The sequence below is a fragment of the Medicago sativa genome, chromosome 8 (assembly GCF_051527215.1).
Source record: "Medicago sativa cultivar Bolivia chromosome 8, Bolivia_mono, whole genome shotgun sequence".
Taxonomy (NCBI): Eukaryota; Viridiplantae; Streptophyta; class Magnoliopsida; order Fabales; family Fabaceae; genus Medicago; species Medicago sativa.
Genome location: NC_140756.1, coordinates 28,095,584 through 28,114,475, shown reverse-complemented (window position 1 = coordinate 28,114,475; position 18,892 = coordinate 28,095,584). Strand labels below are relative to the sequence as shown.

General features: G+C 31.4%; 4 protein-coding genes across 4 annotated transcripts; all 4 read left to right on the top strand.

Moving 5' to 3' along the window:
• Positions 1–5,593: 5,593 nt before the first annotated feature.
• Positions 5,594–6,544, top strand: LOC146898092 (cytochrome P450 704C1-like). The gene is made up of 2 exons (XM_085736508.1): positions 5,594–5,866; positions 6,245–6,544. Exons 1-2 carry the CDS (start codon positions 5,594–5,596, stop codon positions 6,542–6,544), a joined length of 573 nt encoding a protein of 190 aa, XP_085592634.1.
• A 174-nt stretch (positions 6,545–6,718) lies between these two features.
• On the top strand, positions 6,719–7,735 carry LOC146898091 (cytochrome P450 704C1-like). The gene is made up of 2 exons (XM_085731594.1): positions 6,719–7,141; positions 7,238–7,735. Exons 1-2 carry the CDS (start codon positions 6,941–6,943, stop codon positions 7,418–7,420), a joined length of 384 nt encoding a protein of 127 aa, XP_085587720.1. The 5' UTR covers positions 6,719–6,940; the 3' UTR covers positions 7,421–7,735.
• A 2,100-nt stretch (positions 7,736–9,835) lies between these two features.
• On the top strand, positions 9,836–13,884 carry LOC146898090 (cytochrome P450 704C1-like). Its single transcript, XM_085731591.1, has 5 exons — positions 9,836–10,467; positions 11,069–11,353; positions 12,301–12,642; positions 13,102–13,302; positions 13,399–13,884. Exons 1-5 carry the CDS (start codon positions 9,946–9,948, stop codon positions 13,579–13,581), a joined length of 1,533 nt encoding a protein of 510 aa, XP_085587717.1. The 5' UTR covers positions 9,836–9,945; the 3' UTR covers positions 13,582–13,884.
• A 1,440-nt stretch (positions 13,885–15,324) lies between these two features.
• On the top strand, positions 15,325–18,615 carry LOC146898089 (cytochrome P450 704C1-like). Its single transcript, XM_085731590.1, has 5 exons — positions 15,325–15,895; positions 16,332–16,616; positions 17,122–17,463; positions 18,104–18,304; positions 18,408–18,615. The coding sequence occupies exons 1-5, from the start codon at positions 15,371–15,373 to the stop codon at positions 18,588–18,590; spliced, it is 1,536 nt and encodes a 511-aa protein (XP_085587716.1). The 5' UTR covers positions 15,325–15,370; the 3' UTR covers positions 18,591–18,615.
• Positions 18,616–18,892: the final 277 nt, after the last annotated feature.

Genomic DNA, 18,892 nt, shown 5'->3' with positions numbered 1-18,892 from the left:
GGTTGGCCAATATCCTTTGCTATGGCCATTTCCTTGTAGGAGGCCTTGTAAGCTTCTTTTGCTTTCTCCATTGTTGGATAAGCTTTGTGTCTGACATTTTTGCCATTGATGTGGAGGCTTGCAATTGCCCAATTGTTGTAGATGCCTTTCATTGGACCATCAAAAATGACATACACATTCTTTTCTGGTTGTAGATCGACAGCATCGCTTGGTTGGTCTAAACCATTTTTTGACTCTTCATCTTCTTGTTCAACTTTTTCAGCCCATGACTTTTTCGTATCTTCCTCTGGCATAGAACCTGCTGAAGATGTTGATGAAAAACTTTGTTGTTCATTCAAAGTCTTTTTTGTTGGTTCTTCTGTTGTTGTTGGAGTTTCAACATTTATGATCTTGGTTAGGCTTTCGATCATTTTAATCATCTCCCCCCTCTCTGAAGAGAGTTGTTTTAGCTTTTGGCTATGAATTTCAATCTGTTCATCTTTTTGCTTCAAGCTATTGTAGAGAACTTTTAGAGCTTGCTCCATTCTCTTGTCAGAGTATCTGCAAAACAATTGTTTTCTGATTTTATTAGTTGAATATAAGGATAGAATTGTTGGATGCGCATTTGCCATCTAACAAGTCTTCCTTGTTTATGATCAACTTTTAAATTGTAGCGCCAAAATCCGCTAGCATAAGTTGAATCAGTTCTTAGTAAAAATCTTGATGGAATTAAATCCATTCTCCATTTTTCTAAAACATTTAAACAAGAAAGGGTTTCTTTCTCATTGATATGATATCTTGTTTCAGCATCTTTAAAAGAGCCTGAAACATATTTGCATAAAACAAGATCTTTATCCTTAATTCGGATATTATTACTTGAATAATCAAGTTTTGAATCAGTTGAAACTGATGTTTTATCTGATCGTCCGTTAGGGATATCTGATTTTAACTGTGGGGTTGCGCCCACAATGGTATAGGATTGTTTTGGGGTTTCATCCTCAACATATCCATTGAGATTTAATCCCAATTTTTGTTTACCATTAGGTAGAGCTCTCATAACTCCAGCCCAGGTAAACTGGTTTGCATCAACATTTACAACCAAAAAATCATTTTCTGTTGGGTTGTATAGTTGTGGTAAAACTTTTAATTTTTCTTTTAAGGATTTTACAGCCTCAGTATCTTTTTGTGTCCATGACCATGGCACTTTTTCAGATATCTTCTTCTGTAAAATTTTTCTATCATTTGCTAAGTCATGGAGAAATCCTTCGTTAGCAACATAATTTAAACATCCCAAAAATCTTTGGATTTGTTTTCTATCTGCTAATTGATCAGGGAAAAGTAAAATTTTTTCTTGCACATGTGGTGATAGATCGAGTTTTCCTCCTTCTCTTATGATAAGACCAAGGAATTCGATTTCTTGTTTCAAAAGTACTGACTTTTTTCTGGATAAAACAATACCTCTTTCTTTTATTCTGTTTAAAACAGTCGTAACATCTTTGATATGTTGTTCTTTACTTCCTTTAGTGAAAATAAGAATATCATCAATGTATACAAAGCAAATATGATCAAGACCTTTAAGAGTATTGTCCATAAATCTTTGGTATATTGATGGTGCTTGTTTTAAACCAAATGGTAAAACATTCCATTCGAAATGTCCTTCTGGACAACTGAAAGCTGTTAAAGGTTTAGTTTCTTCTGATAACCTTAACTGCCAGTACCCAGATTTTGCATCTAAAGATGAAAACCAATTACATCCTCTTATTTTTTCAAAAATGTAATCTTTTCTTGGTAACTTATATGAGTCACTTATAGTTTCCTCATTAAGTTTTTTATAATTGATCACCATTCGAGCTTTTCCTCTTTTTATTTCATTGTGTTTTCTGACATAAAAAGCTGGCGCTGAATGTGGACTAATTGAAGGACTTATTAATCCTTTTTCTAATAGTTCTGCTATTTCTTTTTTAAATTCTTCCTTATCTTCTCCTGAGTAAGGGATCTTGTATAAGGCCTTGACTTCCTTTCTAGAATCTTTAAGTTTTACAACAATTAAATCTTGTATTTTGTTTACTATAGTATCCAATGGATTTTCAGAACAAACTTGATCTAGATGATGTTCTAGATTTTGTTCAGTTGTTAAGTAAAACTTTCTTTTATCCCACATACATCTAAGTATGTTAAGATTTTCTGAAATTGCCTTTAAAATTTCATTTTTTGTTATAATGTTTGTTGTAACAAATTCACTTTCTTTTGGATTATTGACATCAAACCAATTTAATGTTATAGTGTCAATTTTTTGAATAAAAGGGTTATATAACTTTAAAAAGTTATTTCCTATTATCAGATCTATTCCAGTATCAATATAACCCATAATTTTCTTTTTATTCAATGTTATTTGAATAAACGTTGCATTAGGGTTTCCATTTTTTAAAATTTTCCTACTCATTCTTCAATTTCTTCTTCAGTAGTATATTCAAAAATACTACTTTCGTCAGAATCTATATCTGATTCTATTGGTTCGAAACCTACTTCCCAAATTAATTTCAAGGTTTCTTTTTTAGAATCTTTCTTATTAGGACATTCATTTGCATAATGTCCTTCTTCATTACACAACCAACATGTGCATGTTTTCTTACCTTTAGGACATGAATTCTTTTTAGGGTATTTTTTATTCCTCCTAAAGTATTTTTGTTTATTAAATTTCTTAGGAAATTTCCTTTTTCTTTTATATTCAGAATGATTAATTTTCCTAAAAACTTTTTTCTTTTTCTTTCTTCTAGGTTTACTACAACCGTAGTTTCCTACTTTATTTTGAATTCTATCACAGCAAACATTTATTTTTGCTTCTCTTTTAGCAGTTTTTTCCATGCATTTTTCGGATATCCACTTCCTTAATGCAGTTATTCTTGTTCCTAGTGTATCTTCTAAACCTACAAACATTTCTAGGTGTTGTTGGATTTCTTTTTCCATTATTGTCCCTACGGATGATGGAAGTTTATTGTAAAATAATCCTAAAAGATTGTATTGTAATCTTTTTTGAGGATTTATTGCATAATAATATTTGCTAAACTCACATATAAATGGTTCAACATAACACATATCACAGATTCTTAGATTAAAGATTCTATGGATGTTTGTATTCATTAGGTCTGCTTCTGCTTCTGGCGCATCAAAACCTACGAATTCTTTTTTCAGAATTGAATAGACATGATTTATCACATCTTCAGTTGTTGATGGGAGCTCTGAATCTGATTGTTCAGACATAAAACTCCAAGCATTTCCTATGGTTTTAGTTTTTAAATAGTTGAAAATACTCTTTGGACTTAGTTTTCCTAAGGTAGGGTCTAATTGGATAGTTACCATGTGATCATGATACCAACTTCTTAGTTCTTTTTTAGTATCCTCACTACAATCAATATTTAAAACATTATCTTCTTTGTGACGATTTATTGTAGGTATATATTTAGATGGTATTTGTTTGAATTTTCTTTCATCCATTTTATTTTGAATGATTTGTTGGTCGATAAATTTTTCACTATCCTCTTGACGTCCTCTTTTACGTCCTTGTTCTGATGATTCTGGTTGCTCATTAGTTTTTACAAGTCCTACTTGTGGTTCTTCTTCCATACTGAAAGAACTTTCTGAATCAAAGTCGTAAACAAACTTGTTTTCGTCATCAGATTCTTCGGTTATTTGGTTTTTCCTATTAATGTCTAGGGAAGCCATTAATGTTTGTAATTCGTTTAGCTGGTTTGCTATCTCTTCTTTTGTTTCGTCCATATTAGGGTAATGGCGCGAAAAAGTTAATTTCTTTTTCTGATTTTTCAATATTTTCTGAAATTTCTATCATGTCTCCCCCCTCTTTTTTGACAAAAGTTTGTAATTGTTCTAGAGTTAGACATTTTTCTCTTGAAGGTAAGAGTTTTAATAGATCAATTAAATCATCTATTTTTACACAAAGTTTTTTGTCTAGTGATCTTTGGTTCTCCTCTAAACTAGATAATTTTTCATTGAGTTTTTCTTCAAACTCTTTTTCTAGTAGGACCTCTACTATTTTATCTAACTGTTTCTGAAGTACTGTTAGATTCTCAAAAATATCTTGTATTTTTTCACTTACACCCTTATTAGCCATGTATAAACTTTTGTATTTTAAGGCTTAAAAGATTTGCAAAGTTTTCATATTCCCAATATGTAGAATAATTATTTTCAATTATTAGGAACCAATATGCTGTTTCTCTTAACCAATTAATTTGATTTCTCATTCTAATTATATTATTATAATTAGGTTCTAATATAAATGGTTGGGGTATTATTTTTCCAAATGGATTAATAAGACCATCCATGATTTATCTGACTAATTTTTGAAGATTTTTCCTTAACGAATCAGCTAATTCTATATTTTCTTTAAAGAGAAAATAATCAAAATCTTCTTTTAGATAATATCGAGCTGTTTCTTCGCACCATTTAATTTGTGCTTTCACTTGAGTAATATCTTGATAATTTGGATCTAAAATAAATGGTAGTAAAATCATTTTTTCCTTTTGGATTTATTTTATAAATCCTTAACCTTCTAAGTCGTTTTTTGTAATAGCTGGTTTTAAAAGATTTTGACATGTGTCAAAATTTTGTTGGTCAAAGTTACAAAGGTACTGAGTGCCAAAGGCACTGAATCCGCTTCCGAAATGTTCCCACTCCATGTGCTCAACCTGTCAATAATATATCCATAGCAAATTAAAAAATTAAATAGGGCTAAAATAATAAGGTAAAATTACACTAACATCCACCAAAAGATATTTAAATAATAAGCAAAACTACTCCTACGTTCCCTTCCTTAAATATTAAGTAACAAGTAAAGAATTTTTTTTTGGTGACATAACAAGTAAAGAATTCAAAGCAACGTTGTTTGACGAATTTTAAAACTATTAACTTTTTGTCAAAAAAATTTTTTTATCAAAAAACTTTTTGACTAACTTTTTGACGAATTTGTCAAAAAAAACTATTAACTTTTTTTTTTTTTTTTTTTTATCAATTTAGTCTATCACGTTTTAAAAAACCCAAAAACTTAGAAATTTTATCTTCATCATCAAAGCAACTCAATATCCATCAAATCTAGAAAAGAAATCTTCAAAAAACTGATCATATCCAGTTTCATATTAAACATTTCTCCAACAATCACATGCATCAATCTCAAGTTATTATCCTCCACTTTGTACTTACGATAATAAGAATGCATTAATAACTAATAAGGATAATTGAGTAAAATCGTCATTATTTCTTTTTTTTATTTAACAACTCTTTTAAATTTGTGTAAAATAGTCAAATGTAATTGTTATTATGTGACAAATGGAGAGTAAATATTAAAAGTATATCATAGTTTATCAATAATCTCTATTTTAGAAAATAATTTATAAAATTATTAAATCACATCATATAGTTAATTATATTATATATCATTTCTTGTGGAAAAGCTACTTCAACAATATTTAATTAATAGCGGTCATTTTGTCTAAATCATGGATGGTCCAAACTTTCCTTGTAGCATGCTATTAATGTTACAAGTCACTTTGTTTACGATCACAATTCATACACTCTAAACAAAAAAACATACAAGAAAAAAATGGATATTTTGTACACCATGTTGACTCTCATAGCCTTCTCTCTTCTAGCAATTTTCCTAGCCATATGTTTCATCATGATGACAATCTTCAAAGGAAAATCCAAAGGGAACCCAAAATATGCACCTGTGAGAGGCACAGTGTTCAACCAACTTTTCTACTTCAAGAAACTTCATGATTACCATACTCAAATGGCTAAATCTCATCCAACTATAAGGCTTCTTGCACCAAATCAAAGTGAGTTATACACAATAGATGTGAGAAATATTAATAAGGTCTACGGTGGATCACTCTTAATGTCTTGGTAGTATTTGACTGACGGAGGCAAACTTGAGGGACCAAAACATTACTTTTATTAATTATGGGACCAAAATGAAAACTGATAATTAATTAGGGGACCAAATGACCTATTAAGCCTAAAGTTTAATAGTTTGGTTCAGGTCTAGGAACACATTTTTTAAATGATGTCAAACCGATACTCGAACAAATAGAAGTCGAGTTTGTTTGGCGTAGATCCTAATCGAAAAAAAAAAGAACCAATTTAATTGCTTTGGATTAAATTTTTGGATTAATTTGTTCTCATTCATAGTCTACTTCCAATTCTTGTTTTAACATTTTCTACAATTAAGGTTAAGAATAATTTTGTTTTTCAGAATGTTAAAGAAGATATACTATCAAGGTTCTTGAAGGAAAGCAAGAAGGGCCAAACAATTATAACTGATAAGTATTTGAGGGATATAATTCTTAATTTTATGATAGCTGGCAAAGACACCACTGCAAACACTCTTTCATGGTTCTTCTACATGTTATGCAAGAACCCTCTTGTAGAGGAAAAAATTGTGCAAGAAATAAGAGATGTTACTTGTAGCCATGAAAGTGAACTCAACAACATAGATGAGTTTGCTGCCAATTTAACAGACTTAATACTTGACATTATCTTCATGCAGCACTGACAGAAGCATTGAGATTGTACCCTGTTGTCCCTATTGTATGTACCTTCTACCAATTTCTTCGAAACCATCTTGAATTATTTTTATATTGAGGTCTTATTATTATAACTTGTTCCTTATCCAGTTTGTGCTTTTATGATTTGATTCTTTCTTTGGAAATAGAAATTCCAAAAACATTACAAGTCTCTTATCTTTTTAACTTTTTTACCTAAAACGTACCGAGGATTATAAATTAAGAGATTTTTCCACCTAATAGATTAATCTTTTTGAATAGACTCTCTCTCTCTAGACTTGTGTCCCTAAGTGCTTTCCTTTCATGTTAAAATGCACCTATAAACAACATTACATGTTAGATTTTGATGAGATTTTTGTGTCTTGTTATGATACTATTTTTCAAGGATGGAAGAACTGCTGATGCGCCTGATGTTCTTCCCGATGGACACCAAACTGGAAAAGGGTGATGGAGTGTACTACTTGGCCTATGCCATGGGTCGAATGTCTTCCATTTGGGGGGAAGACGCCGATGAATTTCGTCCAGAAAGATGGATTAACAACGGAATGTTTCAACCCGAATCGCCATTCAAATTCATAGCATTCCATGTAATTTGTACATTAGTGTTCCTTCAAATTTTATTGCTTGATAAGACTTTAGTTTATGACACATTATAGTGTGTAAGTTTCCATGTTTCAATGCAGGCTGGACCACGAATGTGCTTAGGGAAGGACTTTGCATACAGACAAATGAAAATAGTTGCAATGTGTCTTCTTAATTTCTTCAAATTTAAATTGGCAAATGGAACAAAAAATGTGACTTATAAGGTCATGTTCACCCTTCACTTGGATAAGGGTCTCCCTCTCACTGCAATTCCAAGGTCATGATTCATTAGGGAGGTGACATCTGAAGCAAATAAAATAACTATGTAAGGATTTCTAGTAATTAAGATTTTGATGTTCCTTAATGATGTGAGATATTATAGGTCTTTCGTTCTAAAGAAAGAAATAAACAGGATAATGATATGGTTTAGATATATGGATAATTGGCTCTGCCATTGTAACATCTTGCTAGTTGATTATGTTGGCTACTGTAAATTAAAAATGTGGGGGGACCACGGCCTCCATAGACCACTCTTGTCCCTCCGCCACTGAACTTGGTAACTCTAGTTAACCTATCATTTGACTATAGTTTATTCACTATATTGTGATACTTCCTAACTATTTTAGTAGACAACATCTAACATAACAAGTGTCGTCACAATTAGCAACATTTAGTAATTGACATCGCTATAAAGACAAAGAGCTAAATTTACAGCGTCCTACAAAGTCAATGACTATTTTCACTACAAGAATTCTTTTTGTTTCTTACGTGGACACTAAGGCCATGCAAATGTATGTGGCTATATTAAAAAAAGAAAAATATTGTGTTGGCTTTATTGTCATTTGGAGCATGAGTTTTAGACACAAATATTTGGGACGGTTTCAGGCCACACATAATTGCGTGGATTTTTTGTTTTTGACATTTGCGGAGGACATAAGTCGCCGCTAACGTAAGTTTAGAAAAATTATATTTTTTGAATTTTGTGATGGACAAAAGCCACCACTTATATGTAAGGCGGTAAAATAAAATTTGAAAGTTGAATTTTACAGCGGACAAGCCGAATATTTTATTTTAAATTTTGCTTTTGCTTCAAATAAAAGCTGTCATTTATGTAAAGCGGAAAATTTTTATTAAAAATTTAAATTTTGCTTCGGGTAAAAGTTGCCGCAAATGCATGAGATCTAAATTTTTTTTTGTCTTAGATGAAGTGGTAAACCACTGAAATTAAAATCAATCACACACAACTGTGAGGTCTCGGGTTCGAAGTCGGGTCACGATGTCCGGCCTTGCAATATCGGCATTTGCCAGTTGAACTAGGACTTCTAGACATATTTCTTTTTTCTATATAAATAAATTTTATTCAACTTCATTTTTACGATCATTTTCTCTACAAAAATTTTAATACAATTTATGTATATAAAAGGAGCATCCATAGAATATTACAGACAATTAGAAGTATAAATGATTATTTGTCCGGCTTGATAAAAAACATATACTCCATCCGTTATTTTTTAAAGGAATAATTTACAAAAATCGCGGATATTAAGAAAAATGTTTAAAGAAGAGATGATTTTTATAGAAGTATAAGAGATGATTTTTTTTTTTTTTTTTGACAACATAAGAGATGATTTTATATTTGATCTTTGAAATCTTCCCACACCATATGCTCAACCTGTCAATTATATATCCCATAGGAAATTTAAAAAATGGCTAAAACAATAAGGAAAAATTACACTAACATCCACCAAAATATAGTTAAACAATAAGCAAATCTACTCCTACGTTCCCTTCATTAAATTTTAAGTAACATTATTATCAGCACTCAATGAAACGGTGTTTGACGAATTTTAAAACTATTAACTTTTCGTCAAAAAAAGTTTTTTTATCAAAAAACTTTTTGACTAACTTTTTGACGAATTTGTCAAAGAAAACTATTAATTTTTTTTTTTTATCAATTTAGTCTATCACGTTTTAAAAAACCCAAAAACTTAGAAATTTTATCTTCATCATCAAAGCAACTCAATATCCATCAAATCTAGAAAGGAAATCTTCAAAAAAACTGATCATATCCAGTTTCATATTAAACATTTCTCCAACAATCACATGCATCAATCTCAAGTTATTATCCTCCACTTTGTACTTACGATAATAAAGATGCATTAATAACTAATAAGGATAATTGAGTAAAATCGTCATTATTTCTTTTTTTATTTAACAACTCTTTTAAATTTGTGTAATTGTTATTATGTGACAGATGAAGAGTAAATATTAAAAGTATATCATAGTTTATCAATAATCTCTATTTTAGAAAATAATTTATAAAATTATTAAATCACATCATATAGTTAATTATATTATATATCATTTCTTGTGGAAAAGCCGGTAGAAAATAGGCTTAGATGGTTTGGACATGTAGAGAGAAGATCCGTAGACGCCATGGTAAGAAGAGTAGATCAAATGGAGGAGAGACATGTTAAAAGAGGTAGAGGAAGACCTAAGAAAACCATTAGAGAAACCATTAAAAAAGATTTAGAGGTCAATGAGTTGGATCCAAATATGGTCTTTGATAGAACATTATGCCGGCATTTGATCCATGTAGTCGACCCCACTTAGTGGGATAAGATTTGGTTGTTGTTGTTGTTTTTGTCTTGTGGAAAAGCTACTTCAACAATATTTAATTAATAGCGGTCATTTTGTCTAAATCATGGATGGTCCAAACTTTCCTTGTAGCATGCTATTAATGTTACAAGTCACTTTGTTTACGATCACAATTCATACACTCTAAACAAAAAAACATACAAGAAAAAAAATGGATGTTTTGTGCACCATGTTGACTCTCATAGCCTTCTCTCTTCTAGCAATTTTCCTAGCCATATGTTTCATCATGATGACAATCTTCAAAGGAAAATCCATAGGGAACCCAAAATATGCACCTGTGAAAGGCACAGTGTTCAACCAACTTTTCTACTTCAAGAAACTCCATGATTACCATACTCAAATGGCTAAATCTCATCCAACTATAAGGCTTCTTGCACCAAATCAAAGTGAGTTGTACACAATAGATGTGAGAAATATTGAACATATATTGAAAACCAATTTTGATAAGTATTCTAAAGGTAAGTATAATCAAGATATTGTTACTGATCTTTTCGGTGAGGGGATTTTTGCTGTTGATGGTGATAAGTGGAAGCAACAGAGAAAAATTGCTAGCTATGAATTTTCTGCAAGAGTTCTTAGAGATTTTAGTTGTTCTGTGTTCAGAAAGAATGCTGCCAAATTGGTTAGAGTTATATCAGAATTTTCTCATGAGGGTCTGGTTTTTGATATGCAAGTGAGTAGTTTTATTTTCCTAAATATATTCAAGTTTTTGTTGTGGAAGCTTTTAATCAAGGTTTTTAATATGTGCAAAAGATTATTAGGTTTTTACATTAAGCCATACACACCTTTACAAAACCGGCTTGACGAGGAATGTCACTTTTTATAAACCTCATTTTATGACACCAGAAATAAGTGAACCTGAAACCTCGAGGAGGAGCACACTCCCAGGTCTCAAGGCAATACCACAAGGCAACCCAAGTGGGCTTACCTTATCTTTATTCAACGTAGGACTTACGTTTTTTTTGTTCAATAAAGATGTCCACAAACATGTCTAAGCTTTAATTTAAATTATCATCAACTTAATTAAGGCTAGTATTACATATTTCAGTTTTTTTTTTTTTTGGTTACACATATTTCAGTTTAATAATGAAGAAAAATTAACCAAAAAACTATAGAGATTAAATACTAAGTTACTAACATTACAATATGTATCATAGGAGTTACTTTAGCAATTTTTCTCTTGAGCTGTTAATGTTATATCATATCATAATCATATAATAATATAATCTTACAATACAAAGCATGATGTATAAACAATCTTCTTCTTTTGTTAGGACTTACAAATGAGATGTGCATTGGATTCTATATTCAAAGTTGGGTTTGGAACAGAATTGAATTGCTTAGAAGGATCAAGCAAAGAGGGAACTGAATTTATGAAAGCATTTGATGAATCAAATGCTTTAATTTATTGGCGCTATGCTGATCCAATTTGGAGTCTTAAGAGATTTCTTAACATTGGTGGTGAGGCTAGGCTTAAAAAAAATGTTAAATTAATTGATGATTTTGTCAATGGAGTAATAAATACCAAAAGGTCACAATTGGAACTTCAGCATGACTCTGTGAGTTGATCAATTCCTTCTATTTTCTCCTATGTGTCATTTACTTTTTTCATTTGAATAAACATTATATTGTAACTTAGTACAAAGGGTAAAAATAAGTATTGGTAGTACGTATTTACCATGTTGATGATAACCAAAGTTTTAAATTGTGAAAAATTAATAAGGACTATATATGGTGGACCACTCTTAATGTCTTGGTAGTATTATTTGACTGACGGAGGCAAACTTAAGGGACCAAAACATGACTTTTATTATTAATTATGAGACCAAAATGAAAACTGATAATTAATTAGGGGACCAAATGACCTATTAAGCCTAAAGTTTAATAGTTTGGTTCACGTCTAGGAACATATTTTTTAAATGATGTCAAACCGATACTCGAACAAATACAAGTCGAGATTGTTTGGCGTAGATCCTAATCGAAAAAAAAGAACCAATTTAATTGGTTTGGATTGAATTTTAGGCTTTGTTTGCGAGTTTGGAGGGGAAGGGAGGGGAAGGCTTGGGAAAAAAGGAAGGAGCAAGTGGAAGAAATAGAGGAAAATGGGAGGGGAGGACTTTGGAGGGTTAACTTTACTTCATAATATTAAACCCTCCTCATTTGGGGGAACTAAAAAATTGTATTGGAGGAGGGTTTTGGGGGGTTTTGGAGGGTTTATATGAATTATTCAAATTTAATCTATGTTGTTATATTATTTTTAAAATTAAAAATATAGTAATCATATGCATTAATTTATCATTCTCTATAAAACTACTCTTTTTAAAAAAATTGAAAGATTTCTCCATTTTCCCTCATATTTTCCACCCTTTAAAGTCATCCCTTCCCCTCCCCTCCAAACTCGCAAAAAAAGCCTTAGATTCATTTGTTCTCATTCATAGGCCTCTACTTCCAATTCTTCTTTTTAACATTTTCTACAATTATGGATAAGAATGATTTTGTTTTTCAGAATGTTAAAGAAGACATACTATCAAGGTTTTTGATGGAAAGCAAGAAGGGCCTAACAACTATAACTGATAAGTATTTGAGGGATATAATTCTCAGCTTTATGATAGCTGGCAAAGACACCACTGCAAACACTCTTTCATGGTTCTTCTACATGTTATGCAAGAACCCTCTTGTAGAGGAAAAAATTGTGCAAGAAATAAGAGATGTTACTTGTTGCCATGAAAGTGAACTCAACAACATAGATGAGTTTGCTGCCAATTTAACAGACTTAATACTTGATAAAATGCATTATCTTCATTCCGCACTCACAGAGACATTGAGATTGTACCCTGTTGTCCCTATTGTATGTACCTTCTACCAATTTCTTTGAAACTATCTTGAATTATTTTTATATTGAGGTCTTATTATGATCACATGTTCCTTATCCAGTTTGTGCTTTTATGATTTGATTCTTTCTCTGGAAATAAAAATTCCAAAAACATTACAAGTCTCATTTTTTTTTTACTTTTTTTTTACCTAAAACGTACCGAGGTTTATAAATTAAGAGATTTTTCCACCTAATAGTTAATCTTTTTGAATAGACTCTCTCTCTCTCTCTCTCTCTCTCTCTCTCTCTCTCTCTCTCTCTCTCTCTCTCTCTCTCTCTCTCTCTCTCACTCACTATCTCTACTTGTGTCCCTAAGTGCTTTCCTTTCATGTGACTGTAATCTAAATATTTCCATCTTAAAATGCACCTATAAACAACATTACATGTTAGATTTTGATGATATTTTTAAGTCTTGTTATGATACTATTTTTCAAGGACGGAAGAACCGCCGATGAGCCTGATGTTCTTCCCGATGGACACAAGCTGGAAAAGGGTGATGGAGTGTACTACTTGGCCTATGCTATGGGTCGAATGTCTTCCATTTGGGGGGAAGATGCCGATGAATTTCGTCCAGAAAGATGGATTAACAACGGAATTTTCCAGCCCGAATCGCCATTCAAATTCGTAGCATTCCATGTAATTTGTACATTTGTGTTCCTTCAAATTTTATTGCTTGATAATAATTTTTTTTATGACACATTATAGTGTGTAAGTTTCCATGTTTCAATGCAGGCTGGACCACGAATGTGCTTAGGGAAGGACTTTGCATACAGACAAATGAAAATAGTTGCAATGTGTCTTCTTAATTTCTTCAAATTTAAATTGGCAAATGGAGCACAAAATGTGACTTATAAGGTCATGTTTACCCTTCACTTGGATAATGGTCTCCCTCTCACTGCAATTCCAAGGTCATGATTCATTAGGGAGGTGACATCTGAAGCAAATAAGTAACTAAGATTTTGATGTTCCTTAATGATGTGAGATATTATAGGTCTTTCGTTCTAAAGAAAGAAATAAACAGGATAATGATATGGTTTAGATATATGGATGGCTCTGCCATTTTAACATCTTGCTAGTTGATTATGTTGGCTAGTGTAAATTCAAAATGTGGGGGGACCATGGCCTCCATAGACCACTCTTGTCCCTCCGCCACTGAACTTGGTAACTCTAGTTAACCTATCATTTGACTATAGTTTATTCACTATATTGTGATACTTATTAACTATTTTAGTTGAAAACATCTAACATAACAAGCGTCGTCACAATTAGCAACATTTAGTAATTGGCATCGCTATAAAGACAAAGAGCTAAATTTAGAGCGTCCTACAAAGTCAATGACTATTTTCACTACAAGAATTCTTTTTGCTTCTTACATTTGAGGTGGACACTAAGGCCATGCAAATGTATGTGGCTATATTAAAAAAAGAAAAATATTGTGTTGGCTTTATTGTCATTTGGAGCATGAGTTTTAGAAACAAATATTTGCGACAGTTTTAGGTCACACACAATTGCGTGGATTTTTGTTTTTGACATTTGCGGAGGACATAAGTCGCCGCTAACGTAAGTTTAGAAACATTATATTTTTTGAATTTTACGATGGACAAAAGCCACCACTTATATGTAAGGCGGTAAAATAAAATTTGAAAGTTGAATTTTACAGCGGACAAGCCGAATATTTTATTTTAAATTTGGCTTTTGCTTCAAATAAAAGCTGTCATTTATGTAAAGCGGAAATTTTTTATTAAAAATTTAAATTTTGCTTCGGGTAAAAGTTGCCGCAAATGCATGAGATCTAGATTTTTTTTTTGTCTTAGATGAAGTGGTAAATCACTGAAATTAAAATCACACACAACTGTGAGGTCCCGGGTTCGAACCCGGGTCACGATGTCCGGCCTTCTTTTTTCTATATAAATAAACTTTATTCAACTTCATTTTTACAATCATTTTCTCTACAAAAATCTTAATACAATTTATGTATATAAAAGTAGCATCCATAGAATATTACAGACAATTAGAAGTATAAATGATTATTTGTCCGTTTGATAAAAAACATATACTTCATCCGTTCTTTTTTAAAGGAATAATTTACAAAAATCGCGGATATTATGAAAAATGTTTAAAGAAGAGATGATTTTTATAGAAGTAAAAGAGATGATTTGTTTTTTTTTTTGACAACATAAGAGATGATTTTATATTTGATCTTTGAAATGTTTCCACACCATATGCTCAACCTGTCAATTATATATCCCATAGGAAATTTAAAAAATGGCTAAAACAATAAGGAAAAATTACACTAACATCCACCAAAATATTGTTAAACAATAAGCAAATCTACTCCTACGTTCCCTTCATTAACAACTTTTCTTGATTTCTGTAAAAATAGTCAAATGTAACAGTTATTATGTGACATATGCAGTGAATATTAAAAGTACACCATAGTTTATCAATGATCTCTATTTTAGAAAATAACTTATAAAATTATTAAATCACACCATATAGTTAATTACATATTATATATCATTGCTTGTGGTAAAATTTCTTCAACAATATTTAATTAATTGAGGTCAATTTATCTAAACCATGAATGGTTCAAACTTTCCTTGGAGCATACGCTATAGTTATACCCTTTAAACATTTCTTCAACAATCCACTTTTTCTATGATCACAACTCATACCCTCTAAACAAAAAACATACAAGAAAAAAATGGATCTTTTGTACACCATGTTGACTTTCATAGCCTTCTCTTTTGTAGCTATTTTCCTAACCATATGTTTCATCATGATGAAAATCTTCAAAGGAAAATCAATAGGGGACCCAAAATATGCACCTGTTAAAGGCACAGCGTTCAACCAATTTTTCTACTTCAATAAACTCCATGATTACCATGCTCAAGTGGCCAAAATTCATCCAACTTATAGACTTCTTACTCCAAATCAAAGTGATCAGTTGTACACAATAGATGTGAGAAATATTGAACATATATTGAAAACCAATTTTGATAAATATTCTAGAGGTAAGTATAGTCAAGATATTATGATAGATCTTTTTGGTGAGGGGATTTTTGCTGTTGATGGTGACAAGTGGAAGCAGCAGAGGAAGGTTGCTAGCTATGAATTCTCCACAAGAGTTCTTAGAGATTTTAGTTGTTCTGTGTTTAGAAAGAATGCTGCCAAGTTGGTCAGAGTTATATCAGAATTTTATCATGAGGGTCTTCCTTTTGATATGCAAGTGAGTAATATTATAATTTATTTCTTGAAGTTATTGTTGTTGAGTAGTTATGCAGGTGCTCAATTATATATGATATTCATTAACTATAATATGTACTCAAATATACACTTGACAATTTTGGTTATAGTTAACGACGTTCAAAATTGTTTTATGGTTGATTAATAAGTTGCAACACCTTATTATATTTTTTGATTTCCATTGAACGTGATTAACAACATATTTAAAATGCGTTTTGTCAACAAAAGAAAACATATTTAAATGCGTTAACCATCAAAATTGATGTCAAATTTGTGCGTTGTAATTATATTTCATAGTAAAGGCTTTTAATCCCTAAAAACGACGTCCAAAAACATATTTGAGCTTTACTTTAAATTATATTTTGGTTGAATGAATGATTCAAAGCATGATGTATATACAATTTTTTTTCTAATCTTAGGACTTACAAATGAGATGTGCATTAGACTCCATATTCAAAGTTGGATTTGGAACAGAATTGAATTGCTTAGAGGGATCAAGCAAAGAAGGAACTGAATTCATGAAAGCATTTGATGAATCAAATGCTATAATTTATTGGAGCTATGTTGATCCAATTTGGAGTCTTAAGAGATTTCTTAACATTGGTGGTGAGGCTAAGCTTAAACACAATGTGAAATTGATTGATGATTTTGTCAATGGAGTCATAAATACCAAAAAGGAACAATTGGCACTTCAGCAAGATTCTGTGAGTTGATTATTTCCTTCTCTGTGTCATTTGCTTTTTTAATTTGAATAAACATTATATTGTAAATTTGTATAAAAGGTAAAAATAAAACTTGAGTAGTATCTATTTAGATCTAATATTTTTTTAGGCAAAATTACTCCAAAGGTCTTTATCTTCCTTATATGCAAATCATGTCAAATATGCATTTGTTGAAATACTTTATGAATTACTTAACTTAAAAAAGTGGTTTCAATTTTGTAAGATCAATTTTAAATGACGTTAGACCGATACTCGAACTAATATAGCAGTTGAATTTGTTTGATTTGGATTGAATTTTTGGATTCATCTATTCATTCATTTGGTCTTAAACCCTTACTTTTATTTCTTGATTTAACATTCTCTAACTAATATTTGTCGAAATGTTGCTGAATTGAAATAGTAACATTTTTCTTGATTTAGTTACAATTTTCAAATGTTACTAAACCTCAAAGATGTTATAGTCGATAATAATGATTTTGTTTTTCAGAATGTTAAAGAAGACATACTATCAAGGTTTTTGATGGAAAGCAAGAAAGGCCAAACTACTATAACTGATAAATATTTGAGGGATATAATTCTCAACTTTATGATAGCTGGCAAAGATACTACTGCAAATACTCTTTCATGGTTCTTCTACATGCTATGCAAGAACCCTCTTGTAGAGGAAAAAATTGTGCAAGAAATAAGAGATGTTACTTGTAGCCATGGAAGTGAACTCAGCAACATAGATGAGTTTGTTGCCAATTTAACAGACTTAATACTTGATAAAATGCATTATCTTCATGCAGCACTCACAGAGACATTGAGATTGTACCCTGTTGTCCCTGTGGTATGTACCTTCTATTAATTTTCTCAAAACCATCTAAGTTATTTTTTCCTTGCTTGACAGAATTTTTATATTAGGGTACTGCTATGATCACATGTTACTTATCCAGTTTGTGCTTATGATTTGATTCTCTCTTTAGCCAACAGAGATGACATTAATTAGTTAGGATCTGAGAAATTTCACCTAAGAAGCGAGACTTATAAATTAAACGATTTTCACACATAAATAGATTAGTGTTTTGGGATAGACCCTGTCTTTGGTCTTATAGTCCTTAACATTTGTGCTTCCTTTGATAGAGTAGACTTCTCACAATGGGCTAGACAAAAATTGAGTTTTTTTTTACCATGGAAGGATCTCACCAGATAAAGTTGAGTGAAATATCACCGAGTAAATGTCGTGTGGAATGAAAGCCACTAATGACAATGGCTCTCGAACGGTGATGCATTGTTAGGAGTTTTATGTACGAGAGTCTCACCTAAAAAGCGAGACTTATAAGTCAAGAGATTCTGACTTTGATGCATTGACATGATCTCTGACTTAAAAGTCACCAATCTTCGATTCTCACCTATCCTTTCATGTCATTGTAATCTCTGCTAGATTTTGTTAACCTTCTTGTGTCTTTGGTATGATACTATTTTTCAAGGATGGAAGAACTGCAGAAGCACCTGATGTTCTTCCTGATGGCCACAAACTGGAAAAGGGAGAGGGAGTTAACTACTTGGCCTATGCCATGGGTCGAATGTCTTCCATTTGGGGTGAAGATGCTGAAGAATTTCGTCCAGAAAGATGGATTAACAATGGAATTTTCCAGCCCGAATCGCCGTTCAAATTCATAGCATTCCATGTAATTTGGACCTATGTTTTTCTTTGAACTTTCATGCTTCATATTAGTATCATTTTTTTTTTATGATACATTATGGTGTGTGAATTTCCATGTTTCATTGCAGGCTGGACCACGAATGTGCTTAGGGAAGGACTTTGCATACAGACAAATGAAAATAGTTGCAATGTGTCTTCTTAATTTCTTCAAATTTAAATTGGCAAATGGAACCCAAAATGTGACTTATAAGGTAATGTTCACCCTTCACTTGGATAAGGGTCTCCCTCTCATTGCAATTCCAAGGTCTTAATGATTCGTGAATAAGGTGACATCTGTTGTATCTATATGGATCATTAGCTCTGCTATGTCAATATCTTGGTAGGTAATTTATGCTGTGTTTTGTAAATAGACTTTTCTATGGCCATTTTATGAATTTCACGTATAAGTGTTTGGTAAACTTTGCAACTTAATTAACTGTTTTGCTTTCTTCTTTCTTTGATTAGGACCACTAACAATAACCTTAATAGACACATCATCACCATCAACCTTGTTTAGTAAGATATTTATACAAGAATGAATTTGAGAAACATTTTATAAAGTTGGGGACTAAAT